Source organism: Megalobrama amblycephala, linkage group LG12 (assembly GCF_018812025.1).
Source record: "Megalobrama amblycephala isolate DHTTF-2021 linkage group LG12, ASM1881202v1, whole genome shotgun sequence".
Classification (NCBI taxonomy): Eukaryota; Metazoa; Chordata; class Actinopteri; order Cypriniformes; family Xenocyprididae; genus Megalobrama; species Megalobrama amblycephala.
In genome coordinates, this window is record NC_063055.1 from 22,559,508 (window position 1) to 22,581,535 (window position 22,028).

The following is a 22,028-nucleotide window of genomic DNA, read 5'->3' on the forward strand; positions in this document are numbered from 1 at the left end:
CATGAGGTCAAAGGAACTGCCTGAAGAGCTCAGAGACAGAATTGTGGCAAGGCACAGATCTGGCCAAGGTTACAAAAAAATGTCTGCTGCACTTAAGGCTCTTTAGAGCACAGTGGCCTCCATAATCCTTAAAAGACGTTTGGGATGACCAGAACCCTCCCTAGAGCTGGCCGTCCGGCCAAACTGAGCTATCGGGGGAGAAGAGCCTTCGTGAGAGAGGTAAAGAAGAACCCAAAGATCACTGTGGCTGAGTTCCAGAGATGCAGTCGGGAGATGGGAGAAAGTTGTAGAAAGTCAACCATCACTCCAGTCCTCCACCAGTCGGGGCTTTATGGCAGAGTGGCCCGACGGAAGCCTCTCCTCAGTGCAAGACACATGAAAGCCCGCATGGAGTTTGCTAAAAAACACCTGAAGGACTCCAAGATGGTGAGAAATAAGATTCTCTGAGAAAAAGATTGAACTTTTTGGCCTTAATTCTAAGCAGTATGTGTGGAGAAAACCAGGCACTGCTCATCACCTGTCCAATACAGTCCCAACAGTGAAGCATGGTGGTGGCAGCATCATGCTGTGGGGGTGTTTTTCAGCTGCAGGGACAGGACGACTGGTTGCAATCGAGGGAAAGATGAATGCGGCCAAGTACAGGGATATCCTGGACGAAAACCTTCTCCAGAGTGCTCAGGACCTCAGACTGGGCCGAAGGTTTACCTTCCAACAAGACAATGACCCTAAGCACACAGCTAAAATAATGAAGGAGTGGCTTCACAACAACTCTGTGACTGTTCTTGAATGTCCCAGCCAGAGCCCTGACTTAAACCCAATTGAGCATCTCTTGAGAGACCTAAAAATGGCTGTCCACCAACGTTTACCATCCAACCTGACAGAACTGGAGAGGATCTGCAAGGAGGAATGGCAGAGGATCCCCAAATCCAGGTGTGAAAAACCTGTTGCATCTTTCCCAAAAAGACTCATGGCTGTATTAGATCAAAAGGGTTTTTCTACTAAATACTGAGCAAAGGGTCTGAATACTTTCTGTACCCACTGTGTGTATATATATATATATATATATATATATATATATATATATATATATATATATATATATATATATATATATATATCCAAGTAATACATTCGTCTTCTTTGAAACACAACATTAATCTGAAGTTAAACCTGCCTCCTAGTAGGTTTAATTTAAGCCTCAATTTATTCCTGGAGTAGCTCTAGTCTTCCTCCAGGAAATCAGCTTATTAAACTCTGGACTAGACTAAGTCTAGGACTATTTTAAACCATGACAGAGAAAGAAGATTTCTGTTAATCTGGTTTATTCTAGGACTAGGCTTAATCTCTGTCCTCTATTAAAAGACTGGGGGGACATGGGGACAGGAAAGCTGTCAGTCAATAAATGTGAAAAAAAGTAACATGCTTTACTTATTTAAAAAAAGTAACAGGTATTTTATTGTAAATTGAAAAATGAATGCATTACTTTACTAGAAAAAGTAATCTGATTACATAATTCAAGTTACTTGAAATGCGTTACCACCAACACTGGTGGTTACAGTCCTGGTTTGTGTGTGTTCTTCTGGTTTTCACAATGCATATTAGCAGTGGTTTATGGTGATTGGAATTCAAAATAAATAAATAAAAATAAATCTATACTGCATTGGGCACATGGCTTTTATTTTCTGAATCTAAATGTATGTGAAGGGCCTGTCGATTCAACAGTCATCCTTCAGTGCTTATGACCTTTCATACAGACACACTCCCTGGTGAGCCTGATGATGCTTCAAGAAAAGGACAAAACAAGATACATCTATGTAAGAGCATACTGTAATTACTGATGTGAGTTCAAAGAGAATCTGTCAGTCTTATTTGCCAGATCAGACAAGCCGGTGTTAGTTAAGAAACCTGCTGCAAACAGGAAACTAGATGAACAGAGCACTCTATGTGCACACATACATATATACATACAAACGCAAACAGACATTGCAAGCAGTTAAAGGGCACCTATTATGCCCCTTTTTACAAGATGTAATATTGGTCTTGGGTGTCCCCAGAATGTATTTGTGAAGTTTCAGCACAAAATACCCCACAGTTAATTTATTATAACCATTTGAAAATGTCATTTTTGGGGCCTGTTTTAAAAAGAGCTGTTTTGGTGTATACCACCTTAAATATAAATGAGCTGCATATCCCCGCCCTGCCTTTGGATGAGGGCGTAACTTGCATACCTATGGCAATAAACAGTCGGTAGAAGCAGAATGGCTGAGAGTGAGAGACCCGCTGTTTTGTATGGCATTCAGCCGTACATGTTTGAACCGGAATCAGACCCAGATGATGAAGAGACTCCGGCAGAAGAAACACAATTGAGAATGGAGCAGGACGTCTCTGAATGGTTATTTGATACATTTATGTACTTATAGAGTTTTAATCGCGTCCCCTTTGCAATTATGGATGTGCAACACACACACACACTGTGATAATGTTCGCGCAATTTTTTGAAACTACAAACACAAATACTGTGATAACGTTTGCTAAGTACAAACGAAATTATGTTTATGTGAGGGAACGGTTGCGTCATGTTGACATTACTTGTCGTACAGGTGCTTATGTGGCAAAATGTGAGAAGATGGCTACAGAACCAGAAAATATATGCTGCAGGGAGATAGAACAGGTATTAATTTATTTACATTTGTAATTGTTGCAAAAAATAATACGTGACATAAAACTGTCTGACGCTATTTGTTGTATCAAAGGTTACAAGACGGATGAAACAACTTCAAGTCACTCGATCATGTATGGTAGACCATCCCGGAAAACATACACAGTTTTTAATACAATATCTTTAAAAAAAAAAAAAAAAAAAAAAAAATATATATATATATATATATATATATATATATATATATATATATATATATATATATATACGTGTGGATACACACTATACAAACAAGGTTTAAATTATATACACAGACATTCTACGACGACAACAACAACTTTAGACGCATTTGTTATTGAACTGGCTGACATCGACTGAAATGACTATTTGCTCAAAAAATCATTAAATACACTTACTTCTTCTGGAGGTGACGTTGGATCGCGAACAGTAAGCAACGATCCACACTTGAGGATTAACTTTGAAGCAAGACCTGCTTTGAATTGACCCTCGTTCTCAAAACAGTCAGTCAAAAAATGATTCGCGCAAACATAAACGTATTTTGGAATTTTGAGTGGCGCCTTTCCTTCGTAAATAAAATCCATCCACTGCGTTTTCAGTGGCTCTGATGTCGGAAGTAAGTGAAAACTACTATGTTCATTATTACATCCCACAACAGAACACTTATGTTTCTTAGGAGACATTACCGGCTGTCGTTGAAACAATGGAGGATGGTTGACCGATCACCGAGGGCGGGGTCTATGCCAAAACCAGATTGTCAATCAAACCACGTGGGTGGGGCTTAGCGCAATTCTACGTCACAGTGAGAGCAATCTTAGAACAGGGCGTTCTGAGACAGTGCTTATGAATTATTGAGATTTGAGAATTATTGAAAACCACTGGGTGGATTTTTCTCATTCTAGGGTGGTTTTGCTCACACACTGCCAACACACATTTATGGTCAAACAGCATGTAAAAGTGAATTTTGCATAATAGGTGCCCTTTAAGATACGAGGGATTAGAAGACAGAAATTTCTGACTTGATGTAACTGATTTTTGATATAACTCTCACCAATAACTCCAAACTTCTTCAACTGTAATGTGCATGTTGCAGCATGTGTAAATGCTGATCTCCATTAATGTGAATTCCTGGAATTCTGCCTAATTTACATTTAATAAAAAAAGAGCTATAGGAAACAGATGCAATATGAGCTTGATCTACGCATTAGAGAGTCTATTAAATTTGTCAAATCTTGGGCTTATTCTACAACAAAAGTTAGTTTTTATCTGTTAAAAAGTTCCAAGCTAGAACAGATTGTACATGAGAGACAAGCCTTTCTGGATGCATTTTATCTAATCACATAGCAGGCAGCTGAGTTTGAGGATATAAACAGATGTTTAAACAAATGAGGTATACATAACGAGGTCCAGAATCATACATCCATAAGAAGCAGAATTGTCTGCGCTCATGCTGAACCATAACACATGTGCACCTGTAATTAGACTCCCTCACTGAGAATCTTCAAACAAACAAAACAAAGGATAGCAAAGCATACAAACAGAGCAGAGGAGCGCTTTATGTTAGCGAGAAGACCCATCAAAAGCAGACCGTGTAGTTAGCTAATGCATGCCTCTCCATTAGATAACTACAACAAGTCCCACTCTGCCCTTCACCTCCAAGACTCCATGTGGCTAAAAGGATGGCGGCACCACTGAATTCATCTACACTCAGATGCGAAGGAGAACAAAAAGCAGAGATGCTTGCCAACTGGCGTAACAGTATCACAGAAAAATAATTGAGAGGAATGAGAGTCAGAAAAATGTCAGCCATGTTTACATTAACATATCTTAACAGAGTTAACAGGGGATGTTACCTAATGAGCAGAAGTCAAGTAGGCATGTAATTTTATGTTGTTTTGAGTTGTTTTTTATGTATTATTTTTGTATGCGTTCATATGAAAGCCACGTATCATTAAAGGGTTAGCTCACCCAAAAAATGAAAATTCTGTAATTAATTACTCACCCTCATGTCGTTCCACACCCATAAGACCTTTGTTCATTCTTCGAAACACAAATTAAGATATTTTTGATAAAATCCGATGGCTCAGTGAGGCCTCCATTGCCAGCAAGATCATTAACACTTTCAGATGCCCAGAAAGCTACTAAAGACGTATTTAAAACAGTTCATGTGACTACAGTGGTTCAACCTTAATGTTACGAAGTGACGAGAATACTTTTTGTGCACCTAAAACAAAATAACAACTTTATTCAACAATATCTAGTGATGGGCGATTTCAAAACACTGCTTCATGAAGCTTCGAAGCTTTACGAATCCTTTGTTTATCAAACTGCCAAAGACACGTGATTTCAGTAAACGAGGCTTTGTTATGCCATAAGTGTTTCAAAATTTCAATGGTTTACAACCAGGGGGTGTGACTTTGGCACTTTGATACACGCTCCGAGCCACTGATTCAAAACAAAGGATTCGTAAAGCTTCGAAGCTTCCTGAAGCAGTGTTTTGAAATTGCCCATCACTAGATATTGTTGAATAAAGTCGTTATTTTGTTTTTTTGGCACACAAAAAGTATTCTTGTCACTTCATAAAATTAAGGTTGAACCACTGTAGTCACATGAACTGTTTTAAATACGTCTTTAGTAGCTTTCTGGTAATCTGAAAGTGTTAGTTATCTTACTGGCAATGCAGGCCTCACTGAGCCATCAGATTTTATAAAAAATATCCTAATTTGTGTTCCGAAGATGAACGAAGGCCTTACAGGTGTGGAACGACATGAGGGTGAGTAATTAATGACAGAATTTGTTATTTTTGGGTGAACTAACCCTTTAAATGTGAGATACTTTGTCTTAAAAAAAAAAAAAAAAAAAAAAAAACTTTCATCAAGAATAAAGCTGACAAAATGTGGTATATAACATCAATCACTCACAATACATAAAATTCCTCTAAACAGTAACATTTTATCTATTTATCTAACCATCTGCAGTCCAACTTAACTAGCCTCTATTTATAATGCCATTGTCATTCTTCTCATTCTGTGCTATTTGCCTAGTGTAATTATTGTTGTGCTATTACCGCCCATGCTAAGCAAGCGGTAAACAGACTTTATTGAAAAGAGAGGTGTTTGTGCACATTTTCTGTTGATCATGGCAGCAGTAATTCATCAAAATGATGATCAAATAATGGAGAAGAACATCATGACTGGACTTATATTCATGCATGTTGTAGTCAAGCACTTTTTAATGATCCTATTTAGATCCTACACAACCTGGCACTAGAAGCGGCCTGTAAGATGGAGAATTGTTTAACGCAATTAGCATGAGAAATCTTTTTTTTTTTTTTTTTTGCCTTTTGCACTATTATTCTATCCTTCAGGGAGACAGTGCATGCAAATAAACAACATACCAATATAATCGCATTTAGTGAATGTATAACGTATCACACATTGTTTACATGAGTTTAGTTCCTGGTCTGTTTGAAACAATTTAGCAGATAAATCCATTATTGTGCCATTGTTAAATATAGTGAAACAGGATATATCAAAATACCTTGAAACAAATAAGAACAAGCATATAAAACTTTCTATTAGCAGAGAGCAAGAAACAGCGGAAGATGCCAAAGTTAGATTAAGTGCTAGTTAACTTATCTTTGCAATTGTATAGAACACAGTGAACTTGCTGATGCATTAATGGCAACATTCCAAGAGCCTTGTACCTGTCCTCTTTTCTCGCAAGATAACAGAAAATGGCCCTGCTCCAAGAACTAACAGCACTAATTTGAGGAAACCACAGCATCATGGTATTATTAGATCATTCCACTGATCTTAAATCAAATATTAGGGGCTGAGATAATGCTGACCCATGAATGCTATGAAAGTGTTGGATCCAGACAATTGCATAACATCAGGCCGAGTAAGCATATTAAGTGGAGGACTGAGGCAAGACTTTATTCTAATGATTAAAAGAGGCACCTAATTTAGCCACACTTACCCTTTAAGTCAAGGAATTTTAAGTAAAATTCATGAACTGAGGATCAGACTACAAATAAAGGCTTCATAGGGTCACCCAAACTATTTACATCATAATACATATATTTTTAACACCAAGTAAACAAATGCAGGCTATTCATGTCTTTTGTCTTATGCAAACATTATTTGACTCTCTGAAGGTAGTGGCTCAAAGCAGAATGGTGTCCGACTTAATAAACATCATGAACAATGTCTCCCACCCTCTCCAAGGCATGTTTGCTGAAATGAAGAGTGCATTCAGCAACAGAGTGATCCGTCCACGGTTTAAGAGATGGTGCCACAGAAGGTCATTCCTGCCTACTGCTATAAGACTCTATGATTCTTCCGCTGTGTGCATGAAACATTGACTTGTTTTGACTCCTCTGCCTACAACTGTTTGTTTCAACAAACTGCTTTACATTTGCTCTGTTTACAACATTTAGCATCCTCCAGTTTTTTTGGTATTTTTGTATGTTACAGTTACACTACAATCTATACACCAATTCATCTAACCTACAGTCTCTACCAACCCAGTGATCTATCTATTTACGCACCCACCTATCTAACCTACAGTACATATCTATCTGCCCACCCATTTATCTATCTACCCACCAAGTGATCTATCTAACCTATCTATCGACCCACCGAAACATTGTTCTATCTAACCTACAGTAGATATCTACCTACTCACCCACTGATCTATCTAACCTATCAATCCATCCACCGATTTATCTAACCTATCTAGATACCCACCAACCAACCTATCTACCCACAGACCCACCAATCTATCTAAACTACAGTACATGTCTACAGTATCTACTCACCCACTGATCTATCTAACCTACAGTACTGTGCAAAAGTCTTAGGCACGTCAGTATTTTCACCCCCCAAAAAATCTCACAGTATTTCCCAGTGAGATTTTTGTATGCACAGGGAGTCTGACAACAGCCGGTGCTCCACACGGAGATCTGATCTCACCATCATCAAATCCGTCTGTGATTACATGAAGAAACAGATGAAACTGAGACAAACTAAATCCAGAAGAACTGTGGCTGTGTCTCCAAGACATTTTAAGAAACCTGCAAAAGTTACCTGAAAAATGATGCCCAAGTGTACCTGGACAAAAACTGTTTTAAAAGCAAAGGGTGGTCACATCAAATATTGATTTGATTTGGTTAATATAAGTTAATTGATAAATAAAATCTATTTATGACAGTATTTTTGAAAGCATCCTCACTTTGCAGCATTTTTACACAAGTGCCTAAAACTTCTCACAGTACTGTAGCTTTGCAGGTCGGTTTCTTCAAGCGTCTTAGAGACACAGCCACAGTTCTCCTGGATTTAGTTTGTCTCAGTTTCATCTGTTTCTTCATGTAATCACAGAACAGACTCGATGATGGTGAGATCAGATCTCCGTGTGGAGCACCGGCTGTTGTCAGACTCCTTGTGCACACAAAAATCTCACTGGGACTATTACAATTAAGGGTAAAAAGAATGTTTGGAAATGTAAACTGATATTTCCTACTGTACACTGCAGCAAAAAAACATTTTTGGGGGGTGAAAATACTGATGTGCCTAAGACCTTTGCACGGTAGTTTATCTGCCTACTTTCTCACTGATCTATCTATCTATCTATCTATCTATCTATCTATCTATCTATCTATCTATCTATCTATCTATCTATCTATCTATCTATCTATCTATCTATCTATCTATCTATCTATCTATCTATCTATCTATCTATCTATCTATCCACCTGCCAATGTATCCATCTATCTGTCTGTCTATCTTTCCAGCCACTCACTTTATCTTGTTCTATTCTAATTATCATTTAGATTGAATTAAGGATGCACATATTGGATTATCAGCATTTTTTGGAATTGCTTTTCATTGCAATTCCATAGAGGCTCACATTAAAGGGCGATGAGTCCAGAAAGGTGCGCAAGTATGTTCTCAAAACAGATTTAAATAATCAAATGACTTACCTTCCTGCACTGCCTGGAAAGGGTTGTTTCCATCTACAAACTCCACGGACACAGTGATCTTCTCTGTCTCCAGGATCTCGTTGTTGAGGTTGAGATCTGCCACCGCCATGCGGAACACCTCATCATCCTTTTTGGCAGACTCATCAAAAATGGCCCCTAAGGCAAGATAACATATTAAGATTTATCAAATGGTTGACAACTAAACACAGAAACAGACACTTGAAATGAACAGAATCCAAATTGCTCCATAATATTTTTTAACCCATTCCTGACCAATACAAACTCTCATGTGAGAGAAGCTCTAAAGGTGTTTAAGGCGAGACACGGCAGGTGAAAACATCGTTTTTTCATGCAGTGGTCAATTTTGAGATTTTGGGCCAGTTTGCTCCCTTAACATGTAAGCTTTCATGTCAAAATAAAAAATATGTCAACATTACACATTAAGGTGGTTATTTCATTAATTTTGTCAACTTGCGCCTTTGATTTCTATCGGAAATCACAAAAGTTGGATTTACGCGAGCTCCCGTGCCGTCTCCATTCACAGAAACATGTTATGCCACGTATCATTGTAAAGCTCTCAGTCTCTTAACAGCGCTGTCTAATCCAAATATGCATTTCCTTTGTAGAAATAACCAACCGCCAAGTTTGCCGGGGATCTAAGGGAAAACCACATCTGTTGATCCTGTGAATTTCCGACTACGTGATTGGTTCTCAGGCGTCACGCTCCTTGTTTATTCTGCGCCTGAGAGAAAATGCTGACACACCGAAATCAAAATACGGCAACAGCTGTCACTTGCAAGAGCTAGTAAAATGAAAGTAAACAACAGATTAGACGTGAAACCCCTCAGCAGGTCTCATCGCTAACCTATTGTTTGGAAAGGGAAAGAGTTGTTGGAGGGATTGGGAATGACATCCGCGCCACACAGGAATGGCTCATAATTCACGTCACCGATTGTATGAATTACTGTAGTCATGTGTTTGTGTTGTCCTAACTGTGCTGGATCAGGGCTGAAAATTAACATCGATCCACAGAATCATGGGTTCTGTAGTAGTGTGTTGCTGGAGTGTAGTCTGTGTGAGAGAGATAGGTACTGCAGAAGTTTGCAGTTTTTGTGACTGCTGTTATGTGTGTTTGTTATGATAGTTCTCTTCAGCTTAAGGCTATTGTTATTAATAATTTATTCATTTATCAATTTCCATGTGTTTTAAATATTACATAATACTGATATTAATAAACTGAATATATATTTTGTTTGTAGGTTGGGGTTTCAATAGAAATAAAGACTTAACAATATAAAAACTTTAAAGGCCGTTTTTCAAAATGAGTTTTTTCTCACTTCAGATCAGATATATCCACTTCATGCACCTACAAGCACCAACTTTTCCAGACTTATACTTAACTATATTCTGAAGGCTTTTACAGAGGGATTTGTTGATATATCATTCCTATCCTGAATTATGGGTCATTTTACTCAAAAAAACATGGCGAAAATAGTTTTTTTAAGGCTATTGTCAGTATTCTCTAATTTACTAAAGCACAAAATAAGATATCCAGAATCCCTTCTGTAAAAGCCCTTTCATCTAATATGTCAACAAATATAACCAAAAATTTTAAACCTGGACCATTCCAATTTTCAGATTTTGTTTTTGGAAATGTTTGCAAATGAGCATATATTTAAGTATATAAGGCCTCATTTGCATATTAAAAATACATTTACACAAAATTTGTAATACATTTTTTTCTTATGTTTATGCCAGTAATAAACTGGAGAAGTTTCACAGTGATATCTTTTAATTAAAAAAAAATCCCTATTCACCTGTAGTGTCTCGCCTTAAGTAATATTTGAAGTAATCTCTAACTGTATAAGTATTCAGTTAATTAGCAAACACAGCTGAGGTGAAAACATAATGCAAACAATAGGATAAAAAAAAAGATTAAAAATGTGTTATCAAAATGTCTTTAAAACAACAAATGATAATGTACATACTGTACAAAAAAGTTAGAAAACAGCCTAGCACAGCACAAACATCATCACTATATACTATGTAAAATGAGTGCCAGACAGTAGCGCTGTGCCAAAAAATCAATGCTTTATTATTATTATTCTGTCTGGCTTTATTTAGCACCTTACTTTTTTAATTCAATAAATGAATCCTAGATGAGACAAAAGAATATATACCAGCTTTTAAGTAAAAAGGTTTTTGTAGACTGCCAATTATTTGAGCTTCAGACAAAGTCTTCAAACATATATAAATAAACATGCAATGATCTCCACAAATGCACACGTCAGGCTTCGAAAAGTGCAGGCAGAGTGAAAATGTTTCTTTAAGCAATTTCATCTACACTTGTTGGTCTCTACAGATCCGGCTACAATGGAAAACAGTATTTCAGGGCCTAAAATTGATTCTTGTATATCTAATGTACAAGGAAATTGAATCTTGTCGACCTGTATACATGAGAGTAACGTCAAAAAATTGTCAACCCTCAGCGGTATGTAGGAAGTAGGATGAAGCAGAGTATTTTCAGTTCACAGTATGTGGGGACAAATTGGTGATCTTTCAATGAGTGGCACACAGGAGACAGTTCAATGTACCGATATCACATTTGAGTCTATGGTCAGTTGTGAACAGGCCAAGTCAAGACACTACCTGCAGGGCCCTGTGAAACTGTCAAGCCTTTAACAAGACAAACCTCAGAAAAAAAACAGTTATTTTGTCCTCTGCTAAACATCATAATGGGTCTTTTATCTAAGGACAGAATAGAGTTGCCATAGAAACAAAACTCAAGGTGGAAGCTTCTTTAAAGGCGCACATATCATCCGTCGCATAGGGAATGCCGTAGAGGGGTATTATTCTCAAGTCCATGTGCATCTGCCTTGATTTGCTTTGCCACTTTAAAGCTGCAGTCCGTAACTTTTTTTGGTTAAAAATTATCCAAAATCAAAAATCATGTTTTAAATCAAAATCATGTTTTAAATAAGAGCGACCTGGTGGATTTCTGCAGGAAATTCAAGCATGCAGCAGTTCGTCTGTGCGTCATTACGTCACGTCCATAAACAGAAAGGAAGGAGACCAGGCCAGTCGATTTTATCACGTGAGGACGCTGCTTGTAGCGGATCATTTATAGCCTGTTCTCACAGCAGCTGAAATAAGTAAACATATAATTTTGATGGTGGATTGTAATCCAGAAAGATCCAAATGACAATCATCAGTGACAACTGGAGATTCACTTGTAGTCAAAAAGCAAAAGACTTTGGACTGTGGAGTGGCTACAGAAATTGAAATCTATAGGTAACGCTAATACACACTAAATACACATGATGCACTAAATGCAATGATGTTGTTAACATTAATGATTTGGGAACAAAGTATAACAGTAATAATAATTTGCACGGTTTGACGTGATCCGAGCTAAGCGATCGTTAGATTTAATCATCACTGGCAGCGCGATTTATTGTAGGCCTAATGCTTTTTTCCTCAGTTGGTCTGAACAAAAGTGGCAGAAATGTTACTTACTGGTTCAGATTATATTTTCCAGTGAAAATTCTTATATTAGTCATACTTTCAAAATGTAGAATTTGTGATTCTGAAGTTCAGTATCCACCGGTGCAGTGATTGACAGCAAACATTAGATTCACCCGCGCTGACGAGCTGTGCCATTGAACAACGCACGTACAGATAACCATTCCGCATATGACTGCAATTGCAGGTTTCAAACAGAGATGGCGACAAAGAGGAAAAATGCAGGTTTAATTAAAACCAACTATCAAATAATTAGTTTCTTTTTCAGTATATACAATCAGTATTTTTTAGTTTTGTCTCCCAGTAATAATACTAAAACATTCTTAAAACTAGATATTTAAATGATAATAAACACTGCATGTGATATTACACAAATATATATATATATGGTGCGATTTGTGAAAAACCCAGAGGGGGGATGTTTTGAAAAGTTTTTTGTTTTTTTTTGAAAATTTGTTAAAAACCACAGTGAAGCTATATACTATTTTTGGCAACTGTTAAAGGAACATTTTTACAAAAAATCTTCTGATTTAACCTTGAGATTTGAAGTATTAGCTAAGTATTAATAATTCTTAGATAATTTTTAGATAAGTATTAAAGGTGCCGTAGAACGTGTTAATGTAATATAAGTCTAAGGTGTCCCCTGAATGTGTCTGTGAAGTTTTAGCTCAAAATACCCCATAGATTTTTTCTAATTCATTTTTTTAACTGCCTATTTTGGGGCATCATTAAATATGCGCTGATTCAGGCTGCGGCCCCTTTAAATTATCGTGCTCCCCGCCCCCGGAGCTCGCACTTGCCTTAAACAGCATAAACAAAGTTCACACAGCTTATATAGCCCTCAAAATGGATCTTTACAAAGTGTTCGTCATGCAGCATGTCTAATCGCGTAAGTATGGTATTTATTTGGATGTTTACATTTGATTCTGAAATGAGTCTGATAGTGCTCAGTGGCTAAAGCTAACATTACACACTGTTGGAGAGATTTATAAAGAATGAAGTTGTGTTTATGAATTATACAGACTGCAAGTGTTTAAAAATGAAAATAACGACAGTCTTGTCTCCGTGAATACCGTAAGAAACGATGGTAACTTTAACCACATTTAACAGTACATTAGCAACATGCTAATGAAACATTTTACAATTTACAAATATCACTAAAAATATCATGATATCATGGATCATGTCAGTTATTGCTCCATCTGCCATTTTTCGCTATTGTCCTTGCTTGCTTACCTAGTCTGATGATTCAGCTGTGCACATCCAGACGTCCTGCCCTTGTGTAATGCCTTGAACATGAGCTGGCATATGCAAATATTGGGGGCGTACATATTAATGATCCCGACTGTTGGTGTTATGTTGAGATACGCCTGTTCTTCGGAGGTCTTTTAAACAAATGAGATTTAAATAAGAAGGGGAAAACAATGGTGTTTGAGACTCACTGTATGTTATTTCCATGTACTGAACTCTTGTTATTCAACTATGCCAAGGTAAATTCAATTTTTAATTCTACGGCACCTTTAATAATTCTAGTAGTGTTGTCAAAAGTACCGGTACTTCGGTACCAAGTCGGTACTGAAATTTTGAAAATGTGACGATACCCGCATTTCTGTAGTACCGGTAGTACCGAGATTCCGGGTATATTCGGTACCCTGTGACAGTATTTACGTGAATAAGACACGAGTGAAGCACAAAGCTTTGTTTACAAAAGAAATATAAGGTTAGCAATTAAATGTGACATCGCAACAATTTGGTTCATGCCGAATGAGAGGTACGTGAGTCCATACATTTAAGCTTTGTATTCTGTTTTGCGAATCGCGATCTGGTCACCCGATTAGCAGAGAATTTAACAATATTCCATTTTAGTTATTCCACTGAACATGGAATCTGTTTCTTTACCTAAATCTTCACTCACGCAGGGGATTATAAACATTTCTTTCTTTCGTTTTCGTTTTTTTAGGCCTATTATAGGCTATTCGCATTCTTTATTGTGGTAAAGTAGGAAAACACCGTAAGGACAGAAACCTTTTTGCTTGCACATCAATTTCTATTTAACACAGTTTGTGCTTGTTATTAGACTTTATAAGGCGATATCAAGTTTATTTGTATAGCGCGTTTCACACAGGCCGGTGATTTTTACTTTCGCTTTCTCTGGCAGCGCTAAATCAAACATAGCCTGAATATCTGAAGATAAAACTTACAACAAGTGTCAGTTGCTTGTAACATCAGGAGATAACGAAGATATTATTAAAGGGTTGGGTATTTTTTTATCAGAGGCAGGGATACATAGACCAGAAGGGGGGAAATCCCCCTTATATATATATACATACTTGCACATTACTATAATAAAGGTTACAATTAACAACAGAGCCCAATTTATTAAATTCAGTTGCTATTTTTTTTTTATATAATCATCAACACTCAAATAATAATAATTAAAAAAAATGTATGTATTGTAAACATGTAAATTACACAAGGCAGTTTTTGCATTACCTTCTGTTTCTCCAATTTGTTGAAATATAATCATTTACACAGTGGCTGTCATAACTTGTTTTCATGACGGATTTATTTAGGCCTCAAGCTACATTAAAGAGATAGTTCACCCAAAAATGAAAATTTGTTTGATGTTTATCTGCTTACCCCCAGCGCATCCAAGATGTAGGTGACTTTGTTTCTTCAGTTGAACACAAATGCTGATTTTTAACTCCAACCGTTGCCGTCTGTCAGTCTTATAATAAGAGTGGACGGGAACTCAAACGATAAGAGTCTAAAACACTTCCATAGACAAGTCCAAATTAAACCCTGCGGCTCGTGACGACACATTGATGTCTTAACCCTCTGGAGTCTGAGGCTGATTTGGGGCCTGGAGAAGTTTTGACATGCCCTGACATTTGTGCTTTTTTCAGTTGTTCATAAACATATAAATGACAAAAGTGTCATTACACTGTATTCAGCACAAACTAGGCTACCATAATATGTGAGGAACATGTGTGTACATGTTTGTGTTTTTGAAGGAATAACGTTTATGCGTGGTTACTGAAAAAACAAAAAACTTAAGTCACTGATATAAGGCCAATAAAAGTATATTAAATCTGTGTTCACAAGACTTTTGGGTATTGAAGGTTGTAGACTAGAGTTTTTGCTTCAAAATTATGTAAAAATTATGCTGACTACTCTTTCATTTATAACAATATACTGATTTAGTTTTTGTAAGACACTTTTTGCCAAGAAACACGGTATGCGAGGAGGCGTGAATCTCCATGAATAATGGCTCATTCTCACCTGTGAAGACAAAAGAATTGAATAGTAATGACCTGAAAAGACTTGCATATTAATGAGGCATTTCAGTCAGGTAGGCTGTGAAAAAAAACTTCTGTGATGTCTCAACCTCATCATGGTATATGAAACATACAGAAAAATGTTATTACAATATAAAATAATGGTTTTATATTATACTTTAAAATATAATGTATTTCTGTGATGCAAAGAGTCTGAATATAGGCTTTTAGTTTAAAAGCATGCACATTTGGAGAAATATAGGATTCTCATATGTTTATGTCAATTTTCTATACAGAGGAGTTATTTTTTATTTAATATTCATTGTTATCTCTATGAGCGCTGGTGTTTGCAATTCATACTGCAGCTGGAGGGCGCTCTGTGCATTTTAGTCCACAAATTCACCTAAGAAGAAGACGATATTCCATGAATGGTGTTTACCAATTCATACTACAGCCGGAGGGCGCTAAAGAAACAAAAACTCACTTAAAACTTATCAATAGAAGAAAAACAAACAGGAATTTACTGCATGTCTTCCAGAGATCGCTAACCATGGCTTTTTCATCCAGATAAACAATTTTCAAGGCAATAAATACACGATTGAGATGATGAATGCATGTGTTGTCTCTGAATTTGCCTGTGAATAGCGCTGGCTCGTGGGCGTGGCCGCATTAGTGGGTAATGAGCTGAATCACGGACTTCTGACATGGCTCTCTTTTCATACAGATTACATAAACACAGAATGTTTGTTTTCGATTTGACTTGCACGATTTAAAACCTGACATTTCAACGTTTTGTTAGACATAAGTATGAATTTTTTGTGATTAGTATTCACTAAGTTACACTTCATTTTCTGAGAACTATCAGATTGGACTTCGTTCAGAGGGAGATGAGAGATCACGCATCATGTTAGTTTTCTTTATTTTACAAAAAGCACAACATTTTGTTTTTACTCTGAGTGTATACAAATAAAAGGAAATATTCTATAGTTTCAATTGATGCATTACTTATGTCTCTATGACAACAAATGACAGAGTATTTAAGTCTGTTTTGCTGCAATGTGAAAAAAAACCTGCAAAACGCGCCGGCGCGTTTTTAGACCTCAGAGTGTTAAGACACGAAACGATCGGTTTGTGTGAGAAACCGAACAGTATTTATATCATTTTTTACCTCTAATACACCACTATGTCTAACTACATTCAGCACTCGATTCGTAAGGTCTGATCGCGCTGACAGCGGCAGTGATGTCTAGCATTCATTGAAGTATATGCACGAGACATCACTGCCGTTGTCAGAGCGAGATCAGGCCTCACTAAGTGAGTGATGAACGGAGTTGGACATAGTGGTGTTTTAGAGGTAAAAAATGATATAAATACTGTTCGGTTTCTCGCACAAACCGATCGTTTCGTGTCTTAGGACATCAATGTGTCGTAACGAGCCGCAGGGTTTAATTTGGACTTGTCTATGGAATTGTTTTAGACTCTTATCGTTCGAGTTCCCCTCCACTCTTATTATAAGACTGACAGACGGCAGCGGTTGGAGTTAACTCCCTGAGGTCTGTAAACACGCCGGCGCGTTTTGCAGGATTTTTTTCACATTGCAGCAAAACAGACTTAAAATACTCCATCATTTCTTGTCATAGAGACATAAATAATATATCAATTGAAACTATAGAATGTCTTCTTTTATTTGTGTACACTCAGAGTAAAAACACAATGTTGTGCTTTCTGTAAAATAAAGAAAACTAAAATGATGCGTGATCTCTCCTCTCCCTCTGAACGAAGTCCAATCTGATAGTTCTCAGAAAGTGAACTGTAACTTATGAATACTAATGACAAAAAAAAAAAAATGACACTTACGTAGACGTAAAGAAACGTTGAAACGTCAGGTTTTAAATCGTGCAAGTCAAATCGAAAACAAACATTCTGTGTTTATGTAATCTGTATGAAAAGAGAGCCATGTCAGAAGTCTGTGATTCAGCTCATTATCCGCTAATGCGGCCACGCCCACAGAGCCAGCGCTATTCAGACGCAAATTCAGAGGCAATACATGCATTCATCGTCTCAATCGTGTATTTATTGTCTTAAGTATTAAGTGTTTATTTGGATGTTAAAGCAATGGTTAACGATCTCTAGAAGACATGCCATTAGTTCCTAGTTCCTTTTCTTCTTTATATGAATTAGTGGCCTAAAGGTGTACAGAGAGCGCCCTCCGGCTGCAAGTATGAATTGAAAATACCATTCCTTAAATGTCCTCTTCTTCTTTAGAATAATTTGTGGACTAAACGTGTACAGAGAGCACCCTCCGGCTGCAAGTATGAATTGAAAAAACAGTATCCAGCACTCATAGTGATGACAATAAATATTACTTCTCAGTATAGAAAATTGACATAAATATATAAGAATCCATCAATATTTCTCCAAATTTGCATGCTTTTAAGCTAAAAGCCTATATGAAATGCCATAGAGGTAACATAATTGTTCAGACACTTTGCATCACAGAAATACATTTTATTTTAAAGAATATAATAGAATACCATTATTTTAAATTGTAATAATATTTCACAGTATTGCTGTTTATGATGAGCTGAGACATTATTACAGAGGTTTTTTTTCACAGCCTACCTGACTGAAAGGCCTCATTAATATGCAAGTCATTTCAGGTCATTATTATGCGATTATTTTGTCTTCTCAGGTGTAAATGGCCCATTATTCATGCAGATTCACGCCTCCACGCATACTGTGTTTCTTCACAAAAAGTGTCTTACAAAAACTAAATCAATATATTGTTTTATATGAAGGACTAGGCAGCATAATTTTTACATAATTCTGAAGCAAAAACTCTAGTCTACAACCTCCAATACCCAAAAGTCTTGTGAACACAGATTTAATATACTTTTTTTGGCCTTATTTCACTTATTTCAGGTTTTTTGTTTTTTCAATAACCACGCATAAACATTATTCCTTCAAAAATACAAACATGTACATACATGTTCCTCACATATTATTGTAGCCTAGTTTGTGCTGAATACAGTGTAATAACAACTGAAAAAAGCACAAATGTCAGGGCATGTCAAAACTTCTCCAAGCCCCAAATCAGCCTCAGACTCCAGAGGGTTAAAAATCAGCATTTGTGTTCAACTGAAGAAACAAAGTCACCTACATCTTGGATGCTCTGGGGGTACGCAGATAAACATCAAATTTTCATTTTTGGGTGAACTATCCCTTTAAAGGTGCTCTAAGCGATCCTGGGTGGAATAACTTCCTGTTGACGTTCGAAGTGTTGTCAAACAAAACAGAGGCTAGCTAGACCCTCCCCCCTCCCCCCCCTCCTCTCCGTGCTTCCTGAAACAGTCATGAACGAGCATTTAAAATCATTCTTGTCGGTTATTGGCTGGAGCATGTTTATTATGTTTTGTGGTCCAGGCTGCACCATTTTGTTTTAATTGCCATTTTTGGAGCTTGTGGCGACTACAGAGACCGCGTTTTTTACAGTGTGTTCAGGGGACAGGCAGCTAGCGGATAGTGAAGAGATGTTTGCTGCATGTGACAAAAAATGTTTTGGCCTAAAAACGCGTGACATCGCTTAGAGCACCTTTAACTAACAGGTTAAGTAAAATACAACTAATATAAAGGCTAATATAATGAATAAATTTAGCGAAACAGTTAATTTCTCTTGCAAACTAACGTTAACAAGCTGTTGACACTGCTTTTCTGAGGTAAATGTAATACGTGACATTGTTTACAAACTGTTTTACTGACATCCTTCAGCAGTTGAAACACTCACTGAGCAATTACGTTCAACTATATCTTTCAACATACCTTCATGTTGCTTCATGTTCATTCTGTAGTAGTAAAGAGAAGGCTGGTCGCGTTCACTCGAGCTCCGAGCTGCATTATGAACTGGCGCATTGAGGGTATGCAAGTGACGTCACCGCCGACCGTTATGACTGCGGTCACGCCCACTGAGTGGCACAAAAACTGAGCGGCAGCATTGGTTTTCAGCGTGAATGCGGCGAAAAAAGAAAAAAAAACACATCCAAAACGGAAAGAGATTTGCGACTGACTGTACAAACAGCTTTGATACAAAATCTGAGGTATTTTTTACAGACTGCTGAAAGCTACAGAAAAAAGAAGAAAGCTGAAATTACAGAAAAAGAAACATGTTTTCCAGTTATAATTTTGTGTCTAAATGTTGGACTTACAAGTTTTAGGACTGGACAATATGACGATATATATATATATATATATATATATATATATATATATATATAACATTGATATAAGTGATCACTCCAATATAGACTTACCTATATTGTAGTTATATAAAGCGTTCACAGGTAACGTTAGATTTGCTTTATGTATTTCCCCGGCGTCGAAATCAGGCACATATAAATGTCAGGAAACACGATTCCTGGCTTCATGTCAATATCCATGGATTAGGTTTATTTTACATGTCATAAGGAACACTTTCGAGCCCAACCTTTAGTGTAATTGTTTGTTTTACTCGAGTTTTCGCAGTTTCCCCTATTAAATCCAGTCATGCAGCAGGTTCTTTTGCCACTCACAGTCCAGCTGAGGAAGCGCGTTCCGGCGGGAAATGCACGTGACGTCACCGTCGACCGTTGACCGCGGTGGTGTTTAAAAGTGGTTAGGCTAAAAAGCATTAATGTGCCTTTTGAAATGGAGTGTGGATCGCCTGTAGCCCCGTTCACACCGCCGGCGACTTTTTCGCTGCATGTCGCTAGCTTTTTTTACAGTCTATGGTCGCTAGTCTTTGTACTGTGAAGTCGCTTGTGGGCGTTCCTAGTGCTGTCGCTCTAATGTCATTGGTAGACTGCACGTCTGACCATATCTATAGAAAATGCAATCACAAATGATATATAAAACTAAGAAATCATTCTAATTTGACTAAGAATTAGGTTTAAAATAATTAAAAGTAACATTATGCTGTTGTAGAGTGTTGTGACTGCAGAGCTCGGTGCATTAAATCATTAACTAGATTAACGATCGTTCTATCAACAAATTAAACTCCCTCATACTGTCAAGAAATACTAAAACGTTATTCAAATTTGACAAATAATATTTTTTTCTTGTCCCTAATAATCAACACAATGCAGGGGAAACTTTAAAATGAACTGCAGCAGTGCTAAACTGCTCACAGCATCATATAACTAACAACACAAACTATCAATGTATGAATCAAATTCATGAGAACGTGAAGAAATTCCAAATTTGACAATTGTCCTATTTTTTACTGAACATAGCACATATCGAACTGTACCGAAACCGTGACCCTAAAACCGTGAGAAATCTGGACCGTCCAACTCCATATATTGCAATTCATTTTGCAATTCAAAATATATTCTCTTTAAACAAGCCTTCAAAATGCACTTGCTTCTCAAGTAGTTTTACCTTGTTGTAAGGATGTTTACATATTTGAATGAAAAACAAGAAAAATACTCATTAAGAAATTATTTTTGTTGAGAACTTGCATGTCAATAACAAGCACCTTGCTACCCGTTTCATTATGTATAAAAAACAAAATAAAAAAAGAGAGATGGCTCAGGGCGCTTGAAAAAAAAAAATCTAAATATTGAAAGGGCACGGATGCTTGTTCAAACTGCGGCAAAGACTACCTCAAGCACTTAGGTAGTGTGATTGAGAACAACACATAATTCCACAATAAAGTGCTCAAGAGCTTGTGGCAAGTCCTCATAAGCAACACTGGCCAGATTAATATCCTGCAGCCACTCTCAAGAGGAATAAAGCAACAGGAATCAAATTCTTGCCTGTCTTAATCAGTCCCACTCACTATCCCAAGGGGGCTTCTCTTCTTCGGATGAGCGAGAGAGTGTAAGTGTGCACAAGTATGAGAGGGTAGCTGCGAATCCTGATTTACAAGCTGCTGGATTGTGGCTCTAAACAGGCAGAGAGGCTGCAGCTCTTGGGCAATTGAGTTGCGAGGCAAAAGACAACTTCATCAAATAAATCAAAGAGCAAAGCAATAGTCTGGCTCAACTGGACATGCCAAGGACAACTGGATTCAGTCATAGAGTTCTTTGTCACTTTAACAACAACTGGTCACAATAACATGGATGTGTGTCCAGATGGGTGATCCCTAGCCAGGTGGTCCAACTTTGATTCGCTCTCTCCCAAGAGACGAGACCTTTGATAAAATCTGATAAACCCTCTTGGATTAAATTGGAAGCAGCGCAAAGAAACGGCAGCTAATCACGTGATATTTACTCAGCTTTGGCTATCCACAAAAAAAATATGACAACACAAACTGATTACCCAACAAATAGCAGTTTGCTGTCCATGATGTAACTTGTTGCCATTGGAGCAAATTATCTACATGTATATTGTTAGCTACAAGTAACCAGCTTTGGTTTGATAACATTATTACTGTAGCTAATTAATACCAGCTCACCTCAATGCTACAAAGTGATTAGCATAAAAATAGAGATTTATTTTACCTGGTGTGATAAAATCAGCTTATTGTTACTAGCATTAACTAACCTTAAAAGGATAGTTCACCCCAAAAAAAAAAAAAAAAACTGTCATCACT

The 22,028-nt window shown here is 37.1% G+C and overlaps 1 protein-coding gene across 10 annotated transcripts in view; it reads right to left on the bottom strand.

Annotated features, from left to right (window-relative positions):
- Window positions 1–22,028, bottom strand: part of grid2 (glutamate receptor, ionotropic, delta 2) — a 519,954-nt gene that overhangs the window by 440,346 nt on the left and 57,580 nt on the right. For 7 of the 10 annotated variants that reach the window (XR_007187436.1, XR_007187438.1, XR_007187437.1 and 4 more), the window contains exon 2: window positions 8,661–8,816. Coding sequence is in view for 7 of the 10 variants with exons in the window: in XM_048209694.1 (XP_048065651.1) it covers window positions 8,661–8,816 (156 nt within the window). In the remaining 3 variants the exon portion in view is untranslated. Of the gene's footprint in view, window positions 1–8,660; window positions 8,817–19,279; window positions 19,416–19,767; window positions 19,824–20,025; window positions 20,209–22,028 lie in introns of those variants that run through there. The other 3 variants (XM_048209689.1, XM_048209690.1, XM_048209688.1) reach the window with 3 other exon arrangements.